The 20528-nt window shown below is 38.0% G+C and overlaps 1 protein-coding gene and 1 long non-coding RNA gene across 8 annotated transcripts in view; both read left to right on the forward strand.

Annotated features, from left to right (window-relative positions):
- PLXDC2 (plexin domain containing 2) overlaps positions 1-20173 on the forward strand; it is a 430201-nt gene extending 410028 nt beyond the window's left edge. For 6 of the 7 annotated variants that reach the window (XM_005214189.5, XM_015473986.3, XM_059892585.1 and 3 more), the window contains one exon: positions 9188-20173. In XM_005214189.5, coding sequence (XP_005214246.1) covers positions 9188-9304 — 117 coding nt within the window. In that variant the 3' untranslated portion in view covers positions 9305-20173. The remainder of the gene's footprint in view (positions 1-9187) is intronic. The other variant, NM_001077928.1, reaches the window with a different exon arrangement.
- On the forward strand, positions 13912-20177 carry ADNCR (adipocyte differentiation-associated long noncoding RNA). Its single transcript, NR_137293.1, has 2 exons — positions 13912-14638; positions 19176-20177. It is a non-coding gene; the product is annotated as an adipocyte differentiation-associated long noncoding RNA (long non-coding RNA).
- Positions 20178-20528: the final 351 nt, after the last annotated feature.

The following is a 20528-nucleotide window of genomic DNA, read 5'->3' on the forward strand; positions in this document are numbered from 1 at the left end:
GCTGACTGAATGCACTTATACCCACATGAATGCACTAATAGTCACTATCAACCAGTCATTCTTATTTGGGGCAACAAAATGCCCAATAATGGGTTGATGTCAAAAGAGAAAAGAAGACTCTGGATGCTAGTATCTCACAAGGCATAACTTGGAGAAGAAGATCTATGCAAATCGATATGAGTCTCTTTGTGCCTTATACTTTGCTAGACGTGGTGGATCAATGTGGAACCAAGGACAGGGCTTTGAGCACAGTCACCCCCAGGTTCAGGTCATAAGTGGGGAGGGGAGGGATTGTCTACAGAGAATGGCAAACCAAAATAAGCTAAGATTTTTCTTATCACTGTGTGTTTGAAATTCTAAATTGTGTTAAAAACTTTTGCTGATCTAAGGTCTAAAGAGTTGATTCAGTCACTGTTGAGTTTTGCTAACACAGTATATATGTAAAGTTCAACTCAGCACCTGTTTTTGTTTTTTTTGTTTTTTTTTACTTTTCCTTTAGTGAATATTGTCTTCTACATGAAAGTTAATTCAGAGAACCCCCAGTTGCATGCTTGGCACCTGACAACAGGCTCAGTTGTATGCATTCATTTAGAGGATGAATGAATTCTTATGAATCATGACTCCATAAAAGTCTAGTCTTTTTATGTGTTCAGAATCAACAGGTCTCCAACCCACCAGTACTTCAAGCATCTGTGTTAAAACAATAGATTCAAAATAAAGAATGACACCATTGTGTTTGTGAAGACAAAAAAAAAAGAACTTGAGTCACGTCAGTTCTATTTTTACAAAGTGCAAATCATTCTCTGAACCTGGTACTCACCCATTTAGCAATATTCCCTCATGTGTCTTTTCCACCTTTTTTCAAAAATACATTGTCATTCTATTTTACCATTTGTGCAGTAATATTTGTTTTGTATTTTTATTTGTTTTTTGCTGATGTGATTACATCTATGAAGTTCAAAACAGGAAGGTTTTCACTGTCTTCTTCTTTTCCGGTCATTATTATTATTCATTTCCTTTTCCAATTATGACTGAAAATAACATCTTGCAGAAGAGACAGATGTTACGTATGAAAGAGATCTACTCCAGATGTCAGATCTACTCCAGATTTTCAGTACACACTGCTATGGCTAGTTCAGGGTTGAACAGATATGACGTTGACCTGAAGGACAGATACGTACGGTGCATGTATGCAACCACATAAGCGATAACCATGTGAGCTAAACTGTGATAAGACATGTAGCTAAAATATCAGGAAATGTCTGTGACAACATAGCAAGATGAAAAGTAACTTCTAATCTGTAGGTGGAAATCCAGAAAGCTTTCTGGGAAATAATATGAAATGGATAGTGTTTACATAAGTAAAAATGATGAAGTAAGTGGCATTCCAGGTAAGGGGAGCCACAGGCAAAGGCTCAGAAGTAGGAGAGCATGTGATATAGACATGGAAAGTGGTTCTCAACCCTTACTGTGCATCTGACTGACCCAGAGAACTTAAAAAAAAAAAAAAAATCCACTGCCTGAGCCCCAGTGATAGATTCTAAATCAGTTGGCCAAGGTGGGCTTTGACTTCAATAATTTTTTTTAATTTCCCCAAGTGAAATTCCCTGAGATCCAGTGGGCTATATTTAAAAAAAAAAAAAAAAAAAAAGGACATTGTTTGAAATGTATGTTTGCAAGATTTTTCTTCCCATATTACAAAATTTCTTTCCCTAATTTAGCAGCCAATAATCACTTAATTTTCATTTTATTTTGTTTCTTAATTTTTTATTTTATATTGAAGTATAGTTGATTAACAATGTTGTATTAGTTTTATGTATACAACAAAGTGATTCAGTTATGCATGTATCTGTTCTTTCTCAAATTCTTTTCCCATTTAGCTTATTAGAGAATATTGAGCAGAGTTCCCTGTGCTATACAGTAGGTCCTTGCCAGTTATCTTTTTTTTAATTTTATTTTTGGCTGTGCTGGGTGTTCACTGCTGCATATAGGCTTCTCTAGTTGTGGCAAGCAGGGGCTACTCTCTAGCTGCAGTGCATGGGTTCAGCAGTTGTGGCGCATGGGTTTAGGTGCCCCTAGTCTTGCCTGGAGAATCCCAGGGACGGTGGAGCCTGGTGGGCTGCTGTCTATTGGGTCGCACAGAGTCGGACATGACTGAAGCGACTTAGCAGCAGCAGCAATAGCAGCAGCAGGCATGTGGAATCTTCCCAGACCAGGGATCAAAACCGTGCCCCTGCATTGGTAGGTGGATTCTTAACCACTGGACCACCAGGGAAGTCCTAACCTATTTTAAATATATTAGTGTGTACATGTCAGTCCCAAACTCCCAATCTATTCCCTCCTTTTAAAAACTTTTTATTTTATATTGGAATGTAGCCAGTTAACAGTGTTGTGATAATTTCAGGTGGACAGCAAAAGGACTCAGCCATACACGTATATGTATCCATTCTCCCCCAAATTTCCCTCCCATCCAGGCTGCCACATAACATTGAGCAGAGTTCCCTGTGCTATATAGTAAGTCCTTGTTGGTTATCCATTTTAAATAAAGCAGTGTGTACTTATCAATCCCAAACTCCCTATCTATCTATCCCCCCTTTAAGGGTACTTTATCTTTTAGAAAATCATGTGAGTATTATGATAGTTTTGTTATTCCCAGTAAATAACCATTCTTCATATGCTTTGGGACAATTTTCATTTGGGGTATGTATTAACTATGGTTATAGTAATTAATTCTTCAGGATTTATCCATAACACAGTTCTAAAATGAAGGGAACAGACCACTGGGAATATATAATTTTCGGTTGGAAAAGAGGCAACTGCAGGATAGTAAAACAACTTTCACGTGAGGAAAAGCAACTAAAATAGGATGAGTAGAGACTGTGCAAAAAAACCCCAAAACACCCAGGCTTTGTTTCACACAAGAGTTATTGCTTAGAATTCTTGGTCACACCAGAAGCCAGACAAATCCATTTGAGTTCTCTTTTTAAGAAAAAAGTAACCTCCAATTTTTGAAGCAAAGAGACACAGCCACAAATAGGAGTCATTTACTTTAATTAGATTGCAAGTTTGACTGTCCAGGGCCCACAGATATTATATTGTGTTTTCCTGTGAATTTAGGGTTGCCAAATCAAATACATGACACTTAGATAAATTTGAATTTCAAATAAACAATGAATAATTTTTAGTATGAGTATGTGCCATGAAGTATAGTTTAAAAATATTACTCATTGTTTATCTGCCATTCAAATTTAACTGATGGCCTATAGATGCATTTGCTAAAACTGGCAGCCCAGATTTATAAGTGAATATAACCTGTGTTGAACTAATATGCAACACAAAATAAGGAGATGAGAGAAATGATTCCCTTCCTGTGGACAGTCAAACGTGATCAAAGCTAAATGTGAAAAGGCTGACTCAGTCATACTGGAGTTTCCATGAAGGTATGCGGAGATCCAAGTAAAGTCAGAGTTCAATATTTTTCTTCCACTCACTTTTAAAGAATGCTGATTGCAGAGAGCATAGCGAATCATTGTCCTTGCAATTCCCAACGTGCTGTGGACCAGCAACATCAGCATCACCTGGGACCTTGTTAGAAATGCAGAGTCCCAGACCTCGCCCAGGTCTGCCGAATCAGAATCTGCATTTTAGCAAGATGCCTTGTGATTGTCTGCAAGGTGAGAAATGGAGATCTAGTTCGATAGTTTCCCAGACCATGCTCAGGCACAGGATCCCCCAGGGCTCAGGAAGTGTGTAAGCAGGGCTTCGTCCATTATAATGAAGAGAGACCTTTACTCTGAGTGATCCTGTCTGGGCTTCAGGTAAAATTTCATTGGAACAAATGGTCTATGGTTTAATTTTTTTTTAATTAAAAAAGAAAAAATTCTTAGAAAAAAATTATCTAGTTCATTTCCTTTTCCAAATGGGGAAACTAACAAAACACTCGACTGTGCCTGAGTCCTGTGCTGGGAAGTGACAGGACCAAGATGCTGTCCACGCCTCAAAATCTCAGCCTCCTTCCACTACTCCCTGTTTACTAAAGAAAGCACAAAATCTCAGAACAACTGCTTGTCAAGCACCATCAAACACCACAGGTGTCTTCTAGCTAGGCCTGGAAGTTCAGAATTAGCCTCTTGTCTTTCACACTCACGTCTAGTAACTGCTTTTCAAGGGTTCATCTAACGCATAAAAAGCACTCTCTGCTTTGCTCTCTGAGCTTGAAGACAAGTCTCCAGCTGCAGTTTTGTGTACACTGCTAACGGAGGGTACCCTGCAGGTTTGTTTGTGGATATTTCAGCTAATTATCTCGCCGCAGACCATTGAGACAGATCTGAATGACTGTTCAGTTAATAGTTCTGAAGGAGTAATTAGGAAGAATACCTGCCTGCATGGCCCACCCCATTGCAGACATATCAGCATGAACATTTACTTCTGAATGTGATGAATCGCATAAATAATTCTCAGAAATGAAATTAGAGAGCACCCATGCATTACACACAGTCATGTTTTAAGCCATGACATCCTGCATCTCTGTAATGAATTAACAGTACAGTCTGGTTTGAATTTTTCAATTTTCAGCATACATCCTGCTCTGTTAACAAGTGACCCTGTGGCCCCCATCAGTTTCTGTAATAATTCGAATTAGCCATTCTAAAAAGAACACAGACTGGGACGTGTTTAAACCTCAAGAAAGAAGTATTAAATGCTGGGTTGTGACCCATCCATCATATTTCGTGGCAGAGCCAGACATGATGCCCAAGTTTCTAGATCCCATTTGTCTACTGGATAGATGCCTCATGGTATCTACCAAGCTTAAAGATAAGGTTGGTAGTCACCAACCTTACAGATTGTTCTATGAGAACTAAACATTGAATCGTGAAAGTCAGAGAACTGACCCCTTGTTTTCATTTGTAAGGAAATTCTCTGAGCAACTGCAGATTGATCTAGGAAAACAACTTCAGTTAGGACTAATTTATATAGTCCTAACTAATTATATAGATTTCAGTTTAGGGATCCTAAAAGTTAGTGGAGGAAGGTAGGAGGGACAACGATCAGAAGAACCATGACCCTGAGAAGTTTTTAAGTAACTTTTCTCCCCAGTGTTCAGTTATCTCAGGCAAGCAGGTATAAGGATCCTACAATTTTAGAGGACAGATCCCCAAATATCATTGTACAGATAAGGAAACAAAAGCCCAGAGAAATCAAGTGATTTATTTAGGATCATTTAACTGATTTGTGATATGTGGAAGCATTCTAGAAAGGAAGCAGGATTTTGATAAACTTATTACTCTGTGGCATTTTTAGGGTTAAAATTGAGATATCAAAAACTGGTAAAAGAATGTAAAATCAGACCAAGTGCATGACAATTGCTAGATTTCATTGCATGAAATCAGACCAGTTGCATGACAATTTCTAGATTTCATTGTAAGTTTTGACATAGTATTATGGGAAATGCCCTCTCTTTGCATCTAGTCAAAAACTGTAGAAGTAAGTATAAATCTTTCCGTTTTGTACATATAAAATAGGAGTCTTGAATAATTTTGTAGTTATATAACAACCTATTCTATCTTGTTCATCTTTAGAATGCTTATTTGAAACCTAAATTAAGTCTTACCCCTTTTACCCTGAAGAAGTTTTTATCTTCCATATGGAAACCATGTTTTATACTTTTCTTTGGTCATATGCCCTTCAAAACAGCATCTTGCACCATGTTAGACATTTCAGATATTTTTAGTAAATAATCTGCACATTCTCTTTGGATCAATAATTTCACTTCTGTGAGTTTATAAAAGGAACTAATCAGAAATATTCCTTTGAGGTTAGCAGCAAAAATATTCACTGGAGCATTATTTATACTATCAAACAGTCTGGAAAAAAAAAAATCTCAAAATCAAATTGACCGTATAACTCATATTGAGTTATATGTAGTATGCTTTTGCGTGCACTAAAAGTAATTTTGTAGAGGAATAGTTCATAAAATTTTTTGTGTGCTTAATTGGAAATAAAGGAGTTCATAAAACAGCATCTGCTGTGATTTAGTGTTTCTAGAAATGAGTATAAGTGATATACACAGATTGAACCAAATTATGTGTGGGTGGTGGAATCTCTAGTGATTTTAAATCTTGTTAGGGTGTTTTTTTCTCTAATGAGTAGTGGTAAGATGAAAGAAAAATTTTTAAGGACATGAAATTAATTCAGAAAATACGTTTGTACTGTGTTAACAGTGGTAGCTTCACTGTACTTTCTATTTTGAGAACCTCTGTGATGAGTTCACAAAGAACATGATAAACATTATCAATAATCCTGCAACTTTTTCACCTAAGACAGAGAATTAATTATTAACTTAGTAATTCTTAGAATTCTTAGTAATGCTTAGAATACTGAAGTTGTTGTAATGTCATAGTTTAAGATTGAAATAAAAATAGAACTATGTTCACAAATTTCAGATAGGTTGTACACAAAGTAATGAATTTTAAGGGCTAATTTCTATAGTGGGAGAATTAACTTTGGAAGTTTGTAGCTCTCATTTTAAATCTTGGATGTGCCATTTGCCAGCTTTTTAGGTTTGGGTGCAAGGTAAAGGATTGAGTTGTACACATTAAATAAGATCATGTGTGTAAATCACCTTCTAACAGCATGAAATATGATTAATTATGTTTGATAAAATGTAACTTTCCCAGGCATCATCATCAACAATTCTCATCAGTGGTGTTCCTTTTTATTTCTTTAATTAGATAAGTTTGGCATTGTGTAGGTTTAAGGCATACAATGTGTTACTTTGATACATTTATATATTGTAATATGGTTGCTGTGTATTACATGCTTATAGTACAATATTATTTAATACTCATCACAAGTGTATCCCCTTACGTACTATCAATCTTATCTCCCCATCTGTATTACCTGGTAACCACTGTTTGCTTTTTTCTTAGGTCTGACTTCTTTAGATTCCACAGAGAAGTGGTATCACACAGTTCTGGTCTTTCTCTGTCTGACTTACCTCACTTGGCATCGTGTGTTCAAGGTCCGCCCATGCTGTCACAAATGACAGGATAGCCTCTTTTCTCATGGCAGAATAATATTCCATTGTGTATCCATACTGCATCCTTTTTTATCCAGTCATCCATGGCTGTGCACCTGGGATGCTTCCATATCTTGGCTATTGTGAATAATGCTGCCATAAACATGGGGATATAGTTATCTCATCAGACTTCTGTTTTCATTTCTTTTAGGTATATACTAGAAGTCGAATTGCTGGATCATGTAGTAGATTCATTTTTAAGTTTTTGAGGAACTTCCTGATTGTTTTCCATAGTCTTTGGGCCAATCTACAGTCCCACCTATAGCGTCTAAGTTTCCCTTTCCATCACGTTCTCACCAGTACCTGCCATCTCTTGTCTTCTTGATGACAATCAGCACTCCTTTCTAATGGTCACCTGTAACACAATGTCTTTATGGCCTGAGTGGTAAATCAGTGCTAGTCCATAGGGCTGAACTTGCCTGCTGGACCCATGGGCCAAATGGGCCTTGTAAGGTAGAGCTTCAGAACAGACAGTGGTGCTGCCTGACTCCAAGAAACACAAGGGCAGCTGTGCCCTAAGAAGCCCTGTTGCGAAGTAGCTGAAACCAGAGTGGGGGTTATAAAGAGTGAGTACACGGAGGACTTCCCTGGTGGTCAGTGGTCAAGACTCTGCACCTCCAGTGCAGGGGGCTTGGGTTTGATCTCTTGCCAGGAAACTAAGATCCCATGTTCTGAGGATCTAAGATCTGGTGCAGCCAGGGATTTTTTTTAAAGAACGAATGAGCATATTGGCATTTTCCCACAACAGGAGGACCATAAATTACAGTGTCCATCTCTCTAGAAACATTTATAGTTTATATCTCTAGTATATTTCCATTGATGATGATTTTTAGTTGCAACAAAGACACTAAATTGCTATTTAGCCCTCTCAGTTTTACCTTCTTTTTTAGGAAAATAAAGATAATTCAGTTTCACTTACATAATGGGACTTAACCAGCTAATAAATATAAAGCATTTTGACCACATAACGTTATAGAGACAGTACTAATATTATTAACAGACAAGATGCAATTACCATGACTGGTATTTTTCCAGAAGGTAAAGCTAATAATACTCATTCCAACCTGATGGGAAAACTCTTTTACAGCCATTAATCATGACAGTGGAATGTAATTGGCCAATCTAGAAAGCTGCCAAATGCCAATATACCTAACCTGATATTTAACATTTTTCACATTAAAATTCTTAGGTAGAAATAAACTTCCTTTAATATTTATTGGTTTATTTACTCCAAAATAAAGGTACTCTGATAAATGGAATAGTAATTTCTGGTGCCACTATGGCTGAGAAATGCCTTTTAGTGTCTTCTGCTGCTGTAACTTAATAATTTATTTCATCACTTCTGTTTGTAAATCACAAAAGGTTTGTTTAATAAACATAGGGTTAGGGAGAAGTGTCAATACAAGTAACCTGTATTTTAAGACCATTGTCTGTATGTGCAATTATTTACATGGGTTTGAGATTATTCACAACCTCTGACGTTGGATTCAGTTTTCAGGGCATGACATCTGTTCATTTTCAAACACAAAAAGTCATCTATGGGATGTCTTAGCTTAATAAATTAATTCTTAAGATATTAAGGTGATTGATCTTTTAGTTTGGTTTTTGCTAGGAAGTCTAAGCACCAAATTTGAAGCACACTTCTAATAACTGTGCAGAATTTTATGGTCTTAGGTTTTTTGAGTGAATTAATAAATGAAATGAAGTGATATCACTATTTACTTCTAAAGAGAAGGTGTCCATGGTTATATATTAAGAAAATTTGTTTTTCATGACTGTTCATTTTTGCTTAGTTACATCTGGACATTTAATGGAGTCTTTTAGACGTAAATATGCATAAAGCATAAACCATGTCTTTGAGAAACTCTCAATCCTTTGGGGGGTAGCTTTGGCCAAGGGACTGTCATCTGGGACGTGCTGGTAGTGCCATAATAGAGAGTCAAGCAGGGTGCTTTGGGCATGTATAATTTCAACTGTGGTGGTAATGAGATCATTTAATATGTTGCTACATTTAATTCAGAAGTTCGTCTGAAATAGTTGGCAAATATACTTTTCTTATGATGTGACCGGTACTGTGCTTTTCACTCCTTTTGCATTTTTCTGTTTCAGAGACGCCCAAGCAGATGGCCAGCAATGAAGTTCCGAAGAGGTTCTGGCCATCCTGCCTATGCTGAAGTTGAACCAGTTGGAGAGAAAGAAGGTTTTATCGTATCAGAGCAGTGCTAAAATTTCTAGGACAGAACAGCACCAGTGCTGGCTTACAGGTGTTAAGACTAAAAATTTGCCTATACCTTTAAGACAAACACACACCCACACACACACACACACACATACACACAGGAGCCCTAAGCTGCTCTAGCCAGAAGGAGATGAGATTTCTGGACAAGCCCAGCCCAGAAAGGGTTAAAAAAATTTTTTTAAACTTATAGAGGATATCAGTTACCACTGAACATAAAATTCCCTAGTGGAATGACCTCTATAGTTCACTCAGCACATCTCCTGTGGACTTATCAGAAATATGACAAGATTACAGTGCTGTTGGCTTAAGGTGCAGGGTGCAAAGGGATCGAGAAAAAAAATAATAATAAAGCTTTAGTTCACAAGGGATCTATACCTTTGGTTCAAATATTCTTCTCTGATAATTGTGTTCCAAAGCCTGAACCCATTCACTCAAAAGAACAGTGACAGATATTTCCAGTTTGCTGAGAAAAGTAGCTGATGCAGGGGCCCAAACAGACACAAAAGAAGAGATTTTGTGTCTTTCCACAAGACACGTGGCTGAAGGATTTTGTTTTGCTGGTCTAGACCCACCTGTTCCAACCACCAGACCCACCTGTTCCAACCAGTTCGCTACTTTACAGGATGAGTCTTTTATCTTTCCAGTTCTAACTTGGCCTCCCTCTTCCTGGATGCCTTCTGTGTAAGCAGTGACAGGATTGTAGCCTTTTAGCTAAGCATGAGGACAGAGGGAGGGACAAACGAGGCTTCTGGTTCCCCCCACCCCAGAGTAAAACATCTGATTGGTTTTCAGAAGCATCACCTCCACCTCCCAACTGTGAAGTCCTGTGAAGCCACAGTTGTTCTTGGCTGAAGGAAACAGAAGGACACAGTACCATGAGTTCCTTAATCGTTTTTGAAGCAAAAATGTTTAAGGGATTCTAAGCATATGAGGTTTTTGGTGTTTTGGTTTTTTTTTAAACTGTTTGCTGTTTCAGTCTGAGAGGCCCATTTCATTGTCGATTCCTATCTAAGAAGGCTTTCAAGTCAGCATATCCCTGGTGAGAAAAAGAGCGAAAGAACCCTGCTGAATCATACAGTAATTTTCTTTAAAGCACATAGTAGTTACATAAATATATATATATAAATATATTTTTGTTTATAACTAACACAAGGCAGGCTCTTGTGACTCAGAGTGCATTTTGTCATCAAGACAAAACAAATGCGAGATGCATTACTGCATACTTCCATAGAGTTGTAAAATAATCCTTAATATTAGAATATTTTTATGTCACTTAGTGGAAGTGGTTCAACTGGTTGCAGCACCGATCGATTTTCCTGCCTGTTGGAGCCGCTCTCCCGTTCATATCAACCCCTTCCCTCCCTGGAAAAATAAAGCAGATGCAAAAAGCTCCTTAGATGGATCTGTTGTTTGCCCTATAATCACAGTCCAGATTTTGAACCATCCCTGTGAGTGAAGACAGGAAAGGCACCCTCCACCCCCAGAGGAGGAAAGTGGTTAATATATATACTGAGCTCCTAAAGTTTGAATTCAGGTACTGTGTGTACAATTTTATCAACATCTCGACCCATGAAACTTACATGTTGTGCCAAGAAGCTGTTGGTTCTCATAAGGTACCCATGTCCAGCATTTGCAGATTCAGGTATCAAGAAGCAGAGCTGTCTCGTAAGTAGCACTTTACTACCAACTCAGCATCTGTACACAGTGTCTACATCAAATGACATTGGTCCACTAACAGAGTATCACATATTACCCTCACAACCGTCTGATGTAAACTCGTGCAATTTTCCATCAAGTATATTTTGCTTAACATTTTAAAGTACCTGATGAGGGTGTTAATTTTTTTTCCCTAACCTGCTTAGACAAAAATTGCAAAAAAAAAAAATTGACAAGCAAGGTGATTGAAGGATGTGATGACTGCTATAGCTCTCTGCGTTCAGTTGATATGAAATAAACCAATTTATTTCTTGTGGAGTAGGTTTGGTCAGTTAGCAATTACCAAATGACTTGCCAATATAACTGGTGCAACAGGTATTCTACAAAGGCATAAGGAACACATAGACGATTCCTTCTAGGATAAGTTGATGCTTCTTTCACTTGCTTTTGTGTTAAGTGTGGCTTCCAATACAGCTGATTGACAGTTATATAAATCCTGCATATATATATCCAACACCTTTCTTAATTCTTTGAAGTAGTGGTGTAATTTCTATCCCTTTCAAAGTTCATCTTCCACTTTTGATTTTTTTTAAAAAATGCCAGTTTTGTAAAATAACCTAAAACTCTCTGAATTGTCCAGTGCTCAAGAGCACGCAATAAGGGAAAGTGAAAAGGCTGCTGAAGTATGGGAAAACTTCCCAGCCAAATCAGGAGTTAAAGGTGGTGAGATGTTTCTGTTGTTGATGAATCTTTTAGAGGTAAGAGAAAAGGCTGACTGAATCCTTTTTTTTTTTTTTTTTCATGAAACTTTCATTCAACTCTGTACCTCTGGTTTGTTCTTGGTGCCCCTTTACTGCAAAGGAAGAGCAGACATTCACAGAGTTTCTGGAAATTCAGAATGGACTCTGGTGCTTTGGACTTTTCATATATTATGTATTAGAAAAGATGCATCTGCATGTTATTTCATATACTATGAACCTAGTAAAAGGAGAATAAAAGCAAAGGAACATATACAAAGTTCTAGAAAAATCAGATAAATGGTGCTATAGAGGAAGTTAGTTATTTCATCTTAATTATTTGTAAAAACATTTAGTGAATAGGGAAAGGATTCCCAGATGGCTCAGACAGTAAACAATCTGCCTGTGGTGTAGGAGACCCAGGTTCAATCCCTGGGTTGGGAGTAGAATGACTACCCACTCCAGAATTCTTGCCTGGAGAATCCCATGGACAGAGAAGCCTGGCAGGCTACAGTCCATGGAGTTGCAAAGAGTTGGACACACTTTCACTTTTCAAAGGTATTAAAAGTCAAGAAAAATATCTTAAGCCAATGAGGTGAAACTGACCACGGTGTTGTTTTGTTTATGAAAGGTTTGAAATTCAACATGTGCTAACAAATAGAAAGCTAAATAATAAAATGCGATTTCCCTCCAATTATTATTTTAATTTGGGATGTCTAGCTCAGTGGTAAAGAACCCACCTGCCAATGCAGGAGACGGGGTTCAATCCTTGGGTTTCAAAGACTCCCTGAAGAAGAAAGTGTCAACTCATTCCAGTATGCCTGCCTGGGAAATTCCATGGACAGAGAAGCCTGGTGGGCCACAGTTTGTGTGGTTCCAAAGATTCAGACACAGCTTATTAGCTGAGAACATACAAATGGGGCAGTCTCACAGGAAGCTTCTAGGATGTACTGTCCAATATATACACTAGCCAAATTGAACGATTTAAATTAACTAAAATTAAGTAAAAATTCAGTTCTTCAGTCACTCTAGCCATATTTCAAGCCTCCAAAAGTCACATGGGACTTGTGGCTTCCATACTAGACAGCACCGAACGCTCCTGTCTTTGCAGAAAATTCTATTAACTCTGCTGTAGAAGTGTTTCCTTTTCGGTGGCTCAAACAGTAAAGAATCTGCCTGCAATGCAGGAGACCCAGGTTCGATCCCTGGGTTGGGAAGATCCCCTGGAGAAGGCAATGGCTTGCCTGGAGAATTCCATGGACAGAGGAGCCTGGCAGGCTACAGTCCATTGGGTCACAAAGAGTCGGATACGATTGAGCGACTAACACTTTCACTTTCTTCCTGGAGAAAAGGAGGAGGATAAAAAAATAGATTTGATAGTTCCTGGACCTGTTTTTCTTCAGAGAGGCAGCTTAAAATAATGAAAAGAATCCCAGCTGACACGGTTTTGAGTTTCCACTATGTCCTCAGGAAAATCACTTTTACCACTAGAAGTTTCCATTTGCAAGTTTGGAAAATAAAAATATTTCTATCCTGTCTTCCTTGCAAGATTATTATTATATAGATTGACTAAACATACAGACTTTTAAAACCTTATGTCAATTGAACCCAAAGATGGGGCTTCCCTGGTTGCCTAGACAGTAAAGAATCCGCCTGCAATGCAGAAGACCTAGGTTTGATGCCTGGGTCGGGAAGATCCGGTGGAGGAGGAAATGGCAACACACTCCAGTACTCTTGCCTTGAAAATCCCTTGGACAGAGGAGCCTGGTGGTCCACAGTCCACAGGACTGCAGAGTTGGACACAACTGAACAACTAAGCACTCATGTACAACCCATATAAAGCACATCTCTTGGCCCAGTACCAGCACGAACTTGTATTCTGAGGGAAGAAAGTCCATCCATCCTAAAAGCATTCAAAGACAATCAGATCAGTACAGTTCTTGAGGAAATGCCAAAGGAACATACACTCAGGAATCGCTTCAATTCCTTTTTCCCCATATTAATATTTTCTCTTATGTTCCCCCTGCCTGACATCAGCCTCAACCATGCTTTCTCTCAAAGTCCTGGGTGCATCCTTCATCAGGCTCTGTTCTTTATTGTATAGTGTCCCTGAGCTTCTCCATTTTTTTTTCTGATTTCCCAGTTAACTCTTCACAACAAAGAGAAACCCAGGAGCTGACCAGCAGGCTTCTCTTTAGAAGAGAGTACCTCAAACAAATCATTTCAAATATGCATTTTCTCCCTGTAACACAAGTGTAAGGGCCTGACACATTAAAATATAACAGTAGGTGGAACTTAATTTTAAATGTAAAAATTTGCAAATGCAAACTACATAAAAAGAATAAAATTTAATTTTGTCATATTCAGATAATACATATTCTCAGATTAGTGTGATTTCTTAGTTTTGGCAAAAAGGTAAATTCTTATGTTATTTCCTTATTCTGAGGGAGTATAAGTTTGGCAATGCCCTAGTGTCTATTGCCCAGGGCAATAAGAAAGGTTTTGCTGAAACTCATGCCTTGATTCAAGACACTTCCGTGATAAGAAATTAATATTTAAGTAAGATTAACTGAAAAATAGATGCTGCGGTTAAGGCTCTTTCCTCCTTTGAATTGTTATTTTGCTTTGTATTTCTTCAGGCATTTTTTAGATATTTTATTAAGATGTATTTTATTAATTCCCAGAGATTGCTCTTGCTTTTACTTTACCAGCCTCCAGTTTTTGACATCATCATCTATATACCAGAATCATGGAAGGTCATCTAATCCAACCTCTTCATTTACAGATCAGAAAATTGAGGCCCAGAGAGATATAGTCATGTGCCCAACATCAGAAGTGGGCCTTGATCTTAAAACTCCTGACTATTCATTTTTGTTCCAATTCTCTTTGCCTACACCCCCTCCGTCAGTATTTAAAGCCAACCACACAGTTTCAAGAATACTGGAGTGGGTTGCCATTCCCTTCTCCAGGGGATCTTCCTGACCCAGGGATTGAACCCAGGTCCCCTGCATTGCAGGCAGGTTCTTAACCTTCTGAGCCATTAGGAAAGCCCTTAGAAGGCACAGTCTGCCTAAAAGCAATTTTTATTTGCTATCCTGACTCTCTGCTCTGTCCTAGAATAGAGAACATTGGATCAACCTTCCGCCATCAAGTGGTTGTCCTAAGAATGGTACCAGTAGTTCCAGTTCTGGTTATTGCAAGGTCTTTATCTGGTTTTACATGCCCCTACCTATGGCCATCTAAGTTAGCAATACTATCTTGTGTCACTTAAAATTGCTCTGCCTTTGCTTCATTTCTTCCCAGATGTACATGAAAACTAGTCATCTTCATAGCAGATTTTCTTACTGAATTATCACAATTTTTATTTGCTTTTAAACTAGTGGAGCCTAAGAAGCTCTTTGGAGCAAATGTTACGAGGTCAGTGGCATTACATACTATGTACTCCTATTTCCTTGTGTTCGTATAGCACTTTACATTTTACAGGGCACTTTGATTTATTTCTTCATTTGTTCATTCATTCAACCACCCAGTTCACTTAAATAGTTATTGAGCACCTACTGGAACCAAGTTCCTGTGCTAGGTCTTGTGATATACAGTGAGAGGTACAAACAGTAAGAGACCAGGCATGTCCACTGACAATTGTAACAGGGTAAAATCTTCAAACACAACTTTGCAAATTGATCAGCTCACTATTACTCTATCCAATTTCCAGTTCTAATTTCTATTCTACTAAGATAGGGAACTTTCAAGTACTTTTCTGAGGAATGTTTCTGAAATATGATACATCATTGCCCATCTCTGCTGTTTGCTCAATTTCAAATGATGTGTTAATTTCACTTATGAGAAGAAAAGTTACTCATTCAAAGTTGTCCCAGTCCCAGAAGGACTTTTTAGGTCATTTGAATTCTTCCTGATTAGATGTAATAATAGTTCACTATCTTATTCTCATATTTCTACTGTGGCTTTGTGATTTATCAATGCCATCTTTTCAGGGTCTTCTGGAAGTATCCATAGATCAATGAAGCATTTGCACTTTAGGTATGTGTGGTTGTTTGTCATTCATTAGATTGTCTCAGGTTTTCTCAGCCCTATTGACATTTGGGGTCCCATAATTCACAGCTGGGAATGGGGTGGTGGAGTGGTCCCTTGCATTGCAGAGTGTTTGCCAGCTTACCAAGTTCCCATTGACTACATGCTGGTAGCTCACACACACACACACACACACACACACACACACGCATATCTCAGCTGTGACAATGAAAGATGTCTCCAGACATTGCCAAATATCCCCTGGGATGAGATTGGGCAAACCTACTGAATTATCTAATGAACAAAATATATCAGGAGATAAAAAGAAATGTTTCTCTTTTCCTTGGCACTTAATCTTCATTATAAATAGTTTTTTTTAATAAATAATAAGACTTGGCATCGTAAACTCTTTGTATGAGAAGGGACTGTAAATGTCACTAGTTCAATCACAACCGAACATCATCTTTTTCGGTTTCATCATCTCCTAGTTTTACAAATTTATTGAGAGATCCGAAGATTGTTTGTTTATCTCTGGAACTTGGGGATTTACTTTCTCATAGCAAGAGATAAGGCTGTTTGGTGTTTTTGCTTTGCCCTGAAATAGCTGCCACAGGGGTGTTGGCCTCAGTCAGGGAGTTGGTGTCACACAGCTTCAGTATCTCAGAGACTTCAAGGAGTTTTCTTCTGGGTATTTCACACATCTGCAAATCTTGCTCCATCGTCTTTGCTTTCAAAATGTGCATAGAAGTTGATGTTTGGTATATCCAATTTTAAGTATATCTACATGAAATATTTTTTTCTTTTCTATTTCTGATATTGATTTCTTTTTATTGTCCCTCTTTGGGGAAAAAAAACCAGACTGTCCCAAATAATTGCAAGTTGGAGATGTCTGAGTTGTACTATCTAAACCTATCAAGCCAAAGTTCCTGCTGATTCAATGTGCCTTAGGTTAGTTTTCCTGTAGGATCAGTGATTTACTATAAAAAACCCTGTGTTTGTACTTGAGTCTGTGCTGCACCAATTGGAAAAGTCGGTGACATTATGAGACAACCCCTTAAGAATATCTTACAAATAACAACAAACCTCCAACTGGAGTATCAGGTCTTCCTCTACTCCTTTGCTAAAAGACCAACCCAGACTTTGGAAGCATTCTTCATTGTTTACTACAAGTTGCTAATATACACACATAATTGAAAGCTTTGATTATAATATCCAAGGCTATAGAGTATTGACAAGAACAGCCAGAGAGACCTTTCCCTACCAAGACCATCACAGAAATCAGAAAACTCCAACCTAGGAGATCCTCGAGTGTGTGTATGAATTCCTTCTTTACCACTGTCATCTCAGATGCTATGATGATACTTAACGTTTTGACTAAGATTTTCCAGTTTCAACTTAAATTTCAATGCGTGTGCCTAATTATTGCCTGCCTGACATGTATTTTAAATCATCCAATGCCCATTGCTCTCACAATGATTATTGCAAAGCAGTAAGATGATAATTACTCAAGTAAAATTACCTAAATTCTTGAATCAATTCTCCATAACAAATTTATAGAACACATCGTCATTGGCTTCTCAGTGTTAATTCTTATTAATTTCCAGATCACTGTCCACACTGAAAGAGTCTATGTTACTTTAAATCCAGGATAAAAGATTAACTAATGCAAAACATGTGCTTTTGCTCATCTTTTTCTAATTTCTAAGATTTATTAACATTTGAAAATTACTTTTTTAAAAAAGCCTCTCCTAATGGGATAAGGTAAAAAGATTTAACTTGGCAGATAGTAATATATTCATTTTTATTTCAGTTGAAAAACCTCAGTGACTTCTGTCAATACCACTGGAGTGTTGTTTTCTTTTTTTTTTTTTTATAAAAGTGGTCTCTCCCATCCCTAGCATTACAAATATGTATATATATATATATATATATTCATGACCAATATATCACTTACTTATCATGTAACCATAAACCTTGGGTGCCTATCAAATAGATACATAGCATGAAACTAATTTTAGACATTTGCTATATGAGAAGAAGTATAGAAATGGGTGGATGGGGGATGATTCATGGAAAAATAAAGATCAAAATATGCTTTCAAGCGTAATTTTCAACTTCTTTAGAGCAATGTGCAAATACATATTCAATGAAGATCAGCTCAAATTTAAGTCATCCAGACTTTGAGACATTGGGTCCAGATCCCGCCAGTTATGCCAAGAAACACATGACATCCAGAAGGCAGAGGTGGCCCCATTTTAGCTAAAACTCAGCCATTACCCATCTGTACCTCTTCTATGGCACCAATGCTAAATTCATAAGGCTTTTTCCCTAGGGAATTGGATTACTTGAGTAAGTAATGACCAAAAAGACACTGTTCACTTATTACGCTCTGACTTACAAGGCATAACCATGTACTTTGATTCCCTTATACCAGAGACCATGAGACATCCAACCACACATAGGCAATAAAATACAATAAAAATACTTTTCCTGAGGAAAGTGTACAATATTCTGCAGACCCAGCTCTAGATCTCTGTGAAGTTTGACCATCTTGGGACCCAGACTCCATACTCATGTCTAGACATTGTGGTCATGCCTAAGTAACCATTGTAAAACTAGTTTCAACAAAAATATACTCAGTGTCATATTTTTAGCAAGGAAATAAAAATTCAAAGTGTCTTCTTTGGCTACTCTGTAAGTGGCTACTCTGAAAATACCATCAAGTGAAATCAGAGCTTCCTTTGCTAAAAAATGTTAAGATCATTTTAGGGAAATGAAATAAGTTTCTTGAGACACAAACATTTTGTGTTTATTGGAACTAAATCTCAGGGCCTTAGCTGAGATGAGGGAAGTCTTTTCATTGGTCAGTCAAAACAAATCTCTCGTTTGCCTCATTTCAGGGCCTTAGCTGAGATGAGGGAAATCTTTTCGTTGGTCGGTCAAAACAAATCTCTCATTTGCCTCATTTGAGGCATTTGAACAGTGCCTGGGAAGAACATTATTTTCAGGGGAAAAAAGAAACAGGCTTTTTTTTTTTTTTTGCATGCCAGCTGGGATCATGGTAACTTCCAATGCCAGGAATTTACTACTGTTTCTGGTAATTCCGCTTGTAGTCATCTGAAACGCTGAAGGGTGAAAGGAGGAGAAACTGGGCACCCGGGGAGGGGAGAGCTGTCTGTGTTTCATGCCAGTTGCACCAGCACACAGAATATTTGTAAATGTATTTCAAAGTGGGTATAATTGTAGCCTTTGTCAGAATCACAAAGCTCACTATGGAGCTGCTGAAAGAGAACACTGAGGGGAAAATCTGACCCTCTACACACAGGGCTTCTCTGGTGGCTCAGTGGTAAAGAATCCACCTGGCAATGCAGAAGGCACAGGTTCAACCCCTGAGTTGGGAAGATCCCCTGGAGAAGGAAATGGCAACACACTCCAGTATTCTTGCCTGGGAAATCCCATGGACAGAGAAGCCTGGCAAGCAATAGTCTGTGGGGTCGCCAAGAGTCAGACACAGCTTAGTGATTAAATACCACCACCCAGTCAACCCCCAACAAAAGGAAAGGCAGTGGGTAAGGCTGTCACACTTTTGAGTTTGTTTCTCTTTTCCACTGCCCTGGGCTTCAAATCAAGGACATGTCTGTCAGGTGAAGGTTAATTTTACTGAGGTTTTTCCAAAACTTCATTTAATCCTTAGAAAACTGAGCGTTTTGAATTTACTCCAATCCTCCAGGCATCATTCCTACTTCTTTTGCCATGTCAATGAGACACTGGAGATCACATTTTTTCATAGTAAAATCACATTCAAATACTTCCTCGATGACCTCGTGCTTGACTTACCTGAACCTGCAAATGTAAAAATGATTGTATCTGAATTTGCACTGATGGTATATGATAGCAGAAGACCTTACTGGAATCCCCTGTTTAAATTCAGTAATTTGGATGCTACATACGTCTGCAATCTTCTTGATTATTTTCACTATAAGATTAATTATCTAAGTTTCAATGTATTTCCTTACAGTCTATTCATTTGCCATCTATCTCTTACCTGGGGATCATTATGATTGCAATAATTCACTGAAGTTTTCCTCAGCTTCTTAAACCAATTTTTCTGCATTTCTTTTGCTTACAGTATGTGGAAAATCTGGTTTGTTTGTTTTTCCTAGTAATCATTTTGTAAGAAAGCGCAGTGTATCAACTGCCTTGGTGACACAATTCATCTTTTCAGGTCTGGAAGCTGGTTGTGACCAAATGCCATATGTCTTCTCTCTGTCAATTGCTATTTTCAGAATTAAATCATTTATTTTTTATTTTTCACTTTCAGTTGGAGTCAACATATTTGGGAATTTTTAGAAGGGGGAGAAGGGAGCAATTTGTGTAATACTGCTGTCATATTTGACTACATATTAAAAACAATAAATGATCGTTTTGTTTTAATTTCTTAAAATAGTTTTATTTATTTATTGACTGCGCTGGTTCTACATTGCTGTGAGGGCTTTTCTCTAGTTGCACGGAGCGGGGGTTACTCTCCAGCTGCGGTGCACAGGCTCAGCGCAGTGGCTTCTGTTGCTGCGGAGCACAGGCTTTAGAGCACAGGTTCAATTGTTGCAGTGCGCGGGCTTTGTTGCTCCGTGGCATATGGGATCTTCCCACACCACGGATCAAACCTGTGTATCTTACATTGGCCAGATTCTTTACCATGGAGCCACCAGGGAAGCCCTGTTTTCATTTCTTAAATGTGTTTACCCTTGTCTTTCAAGGTATTTTTGTTCCTTTCCACCATTAGCCTTTG

This window comes from Bos taurus, chromosome 13 (genome assembly GCF_002263795.3).
Source record: "Bos taurus isolate L1 Dominette 01449 registration number 42190680 breed Hereford chromosome 13, ARS-UCD2.0, whole genome shotgun sequence".
In the NCBI taxonomy this organism is placed as follows: Eukaryota; Metazoa; Chordata; class Mammalia; order Artiodactyla; family Bovidae; genus Bos; species Bos taurus.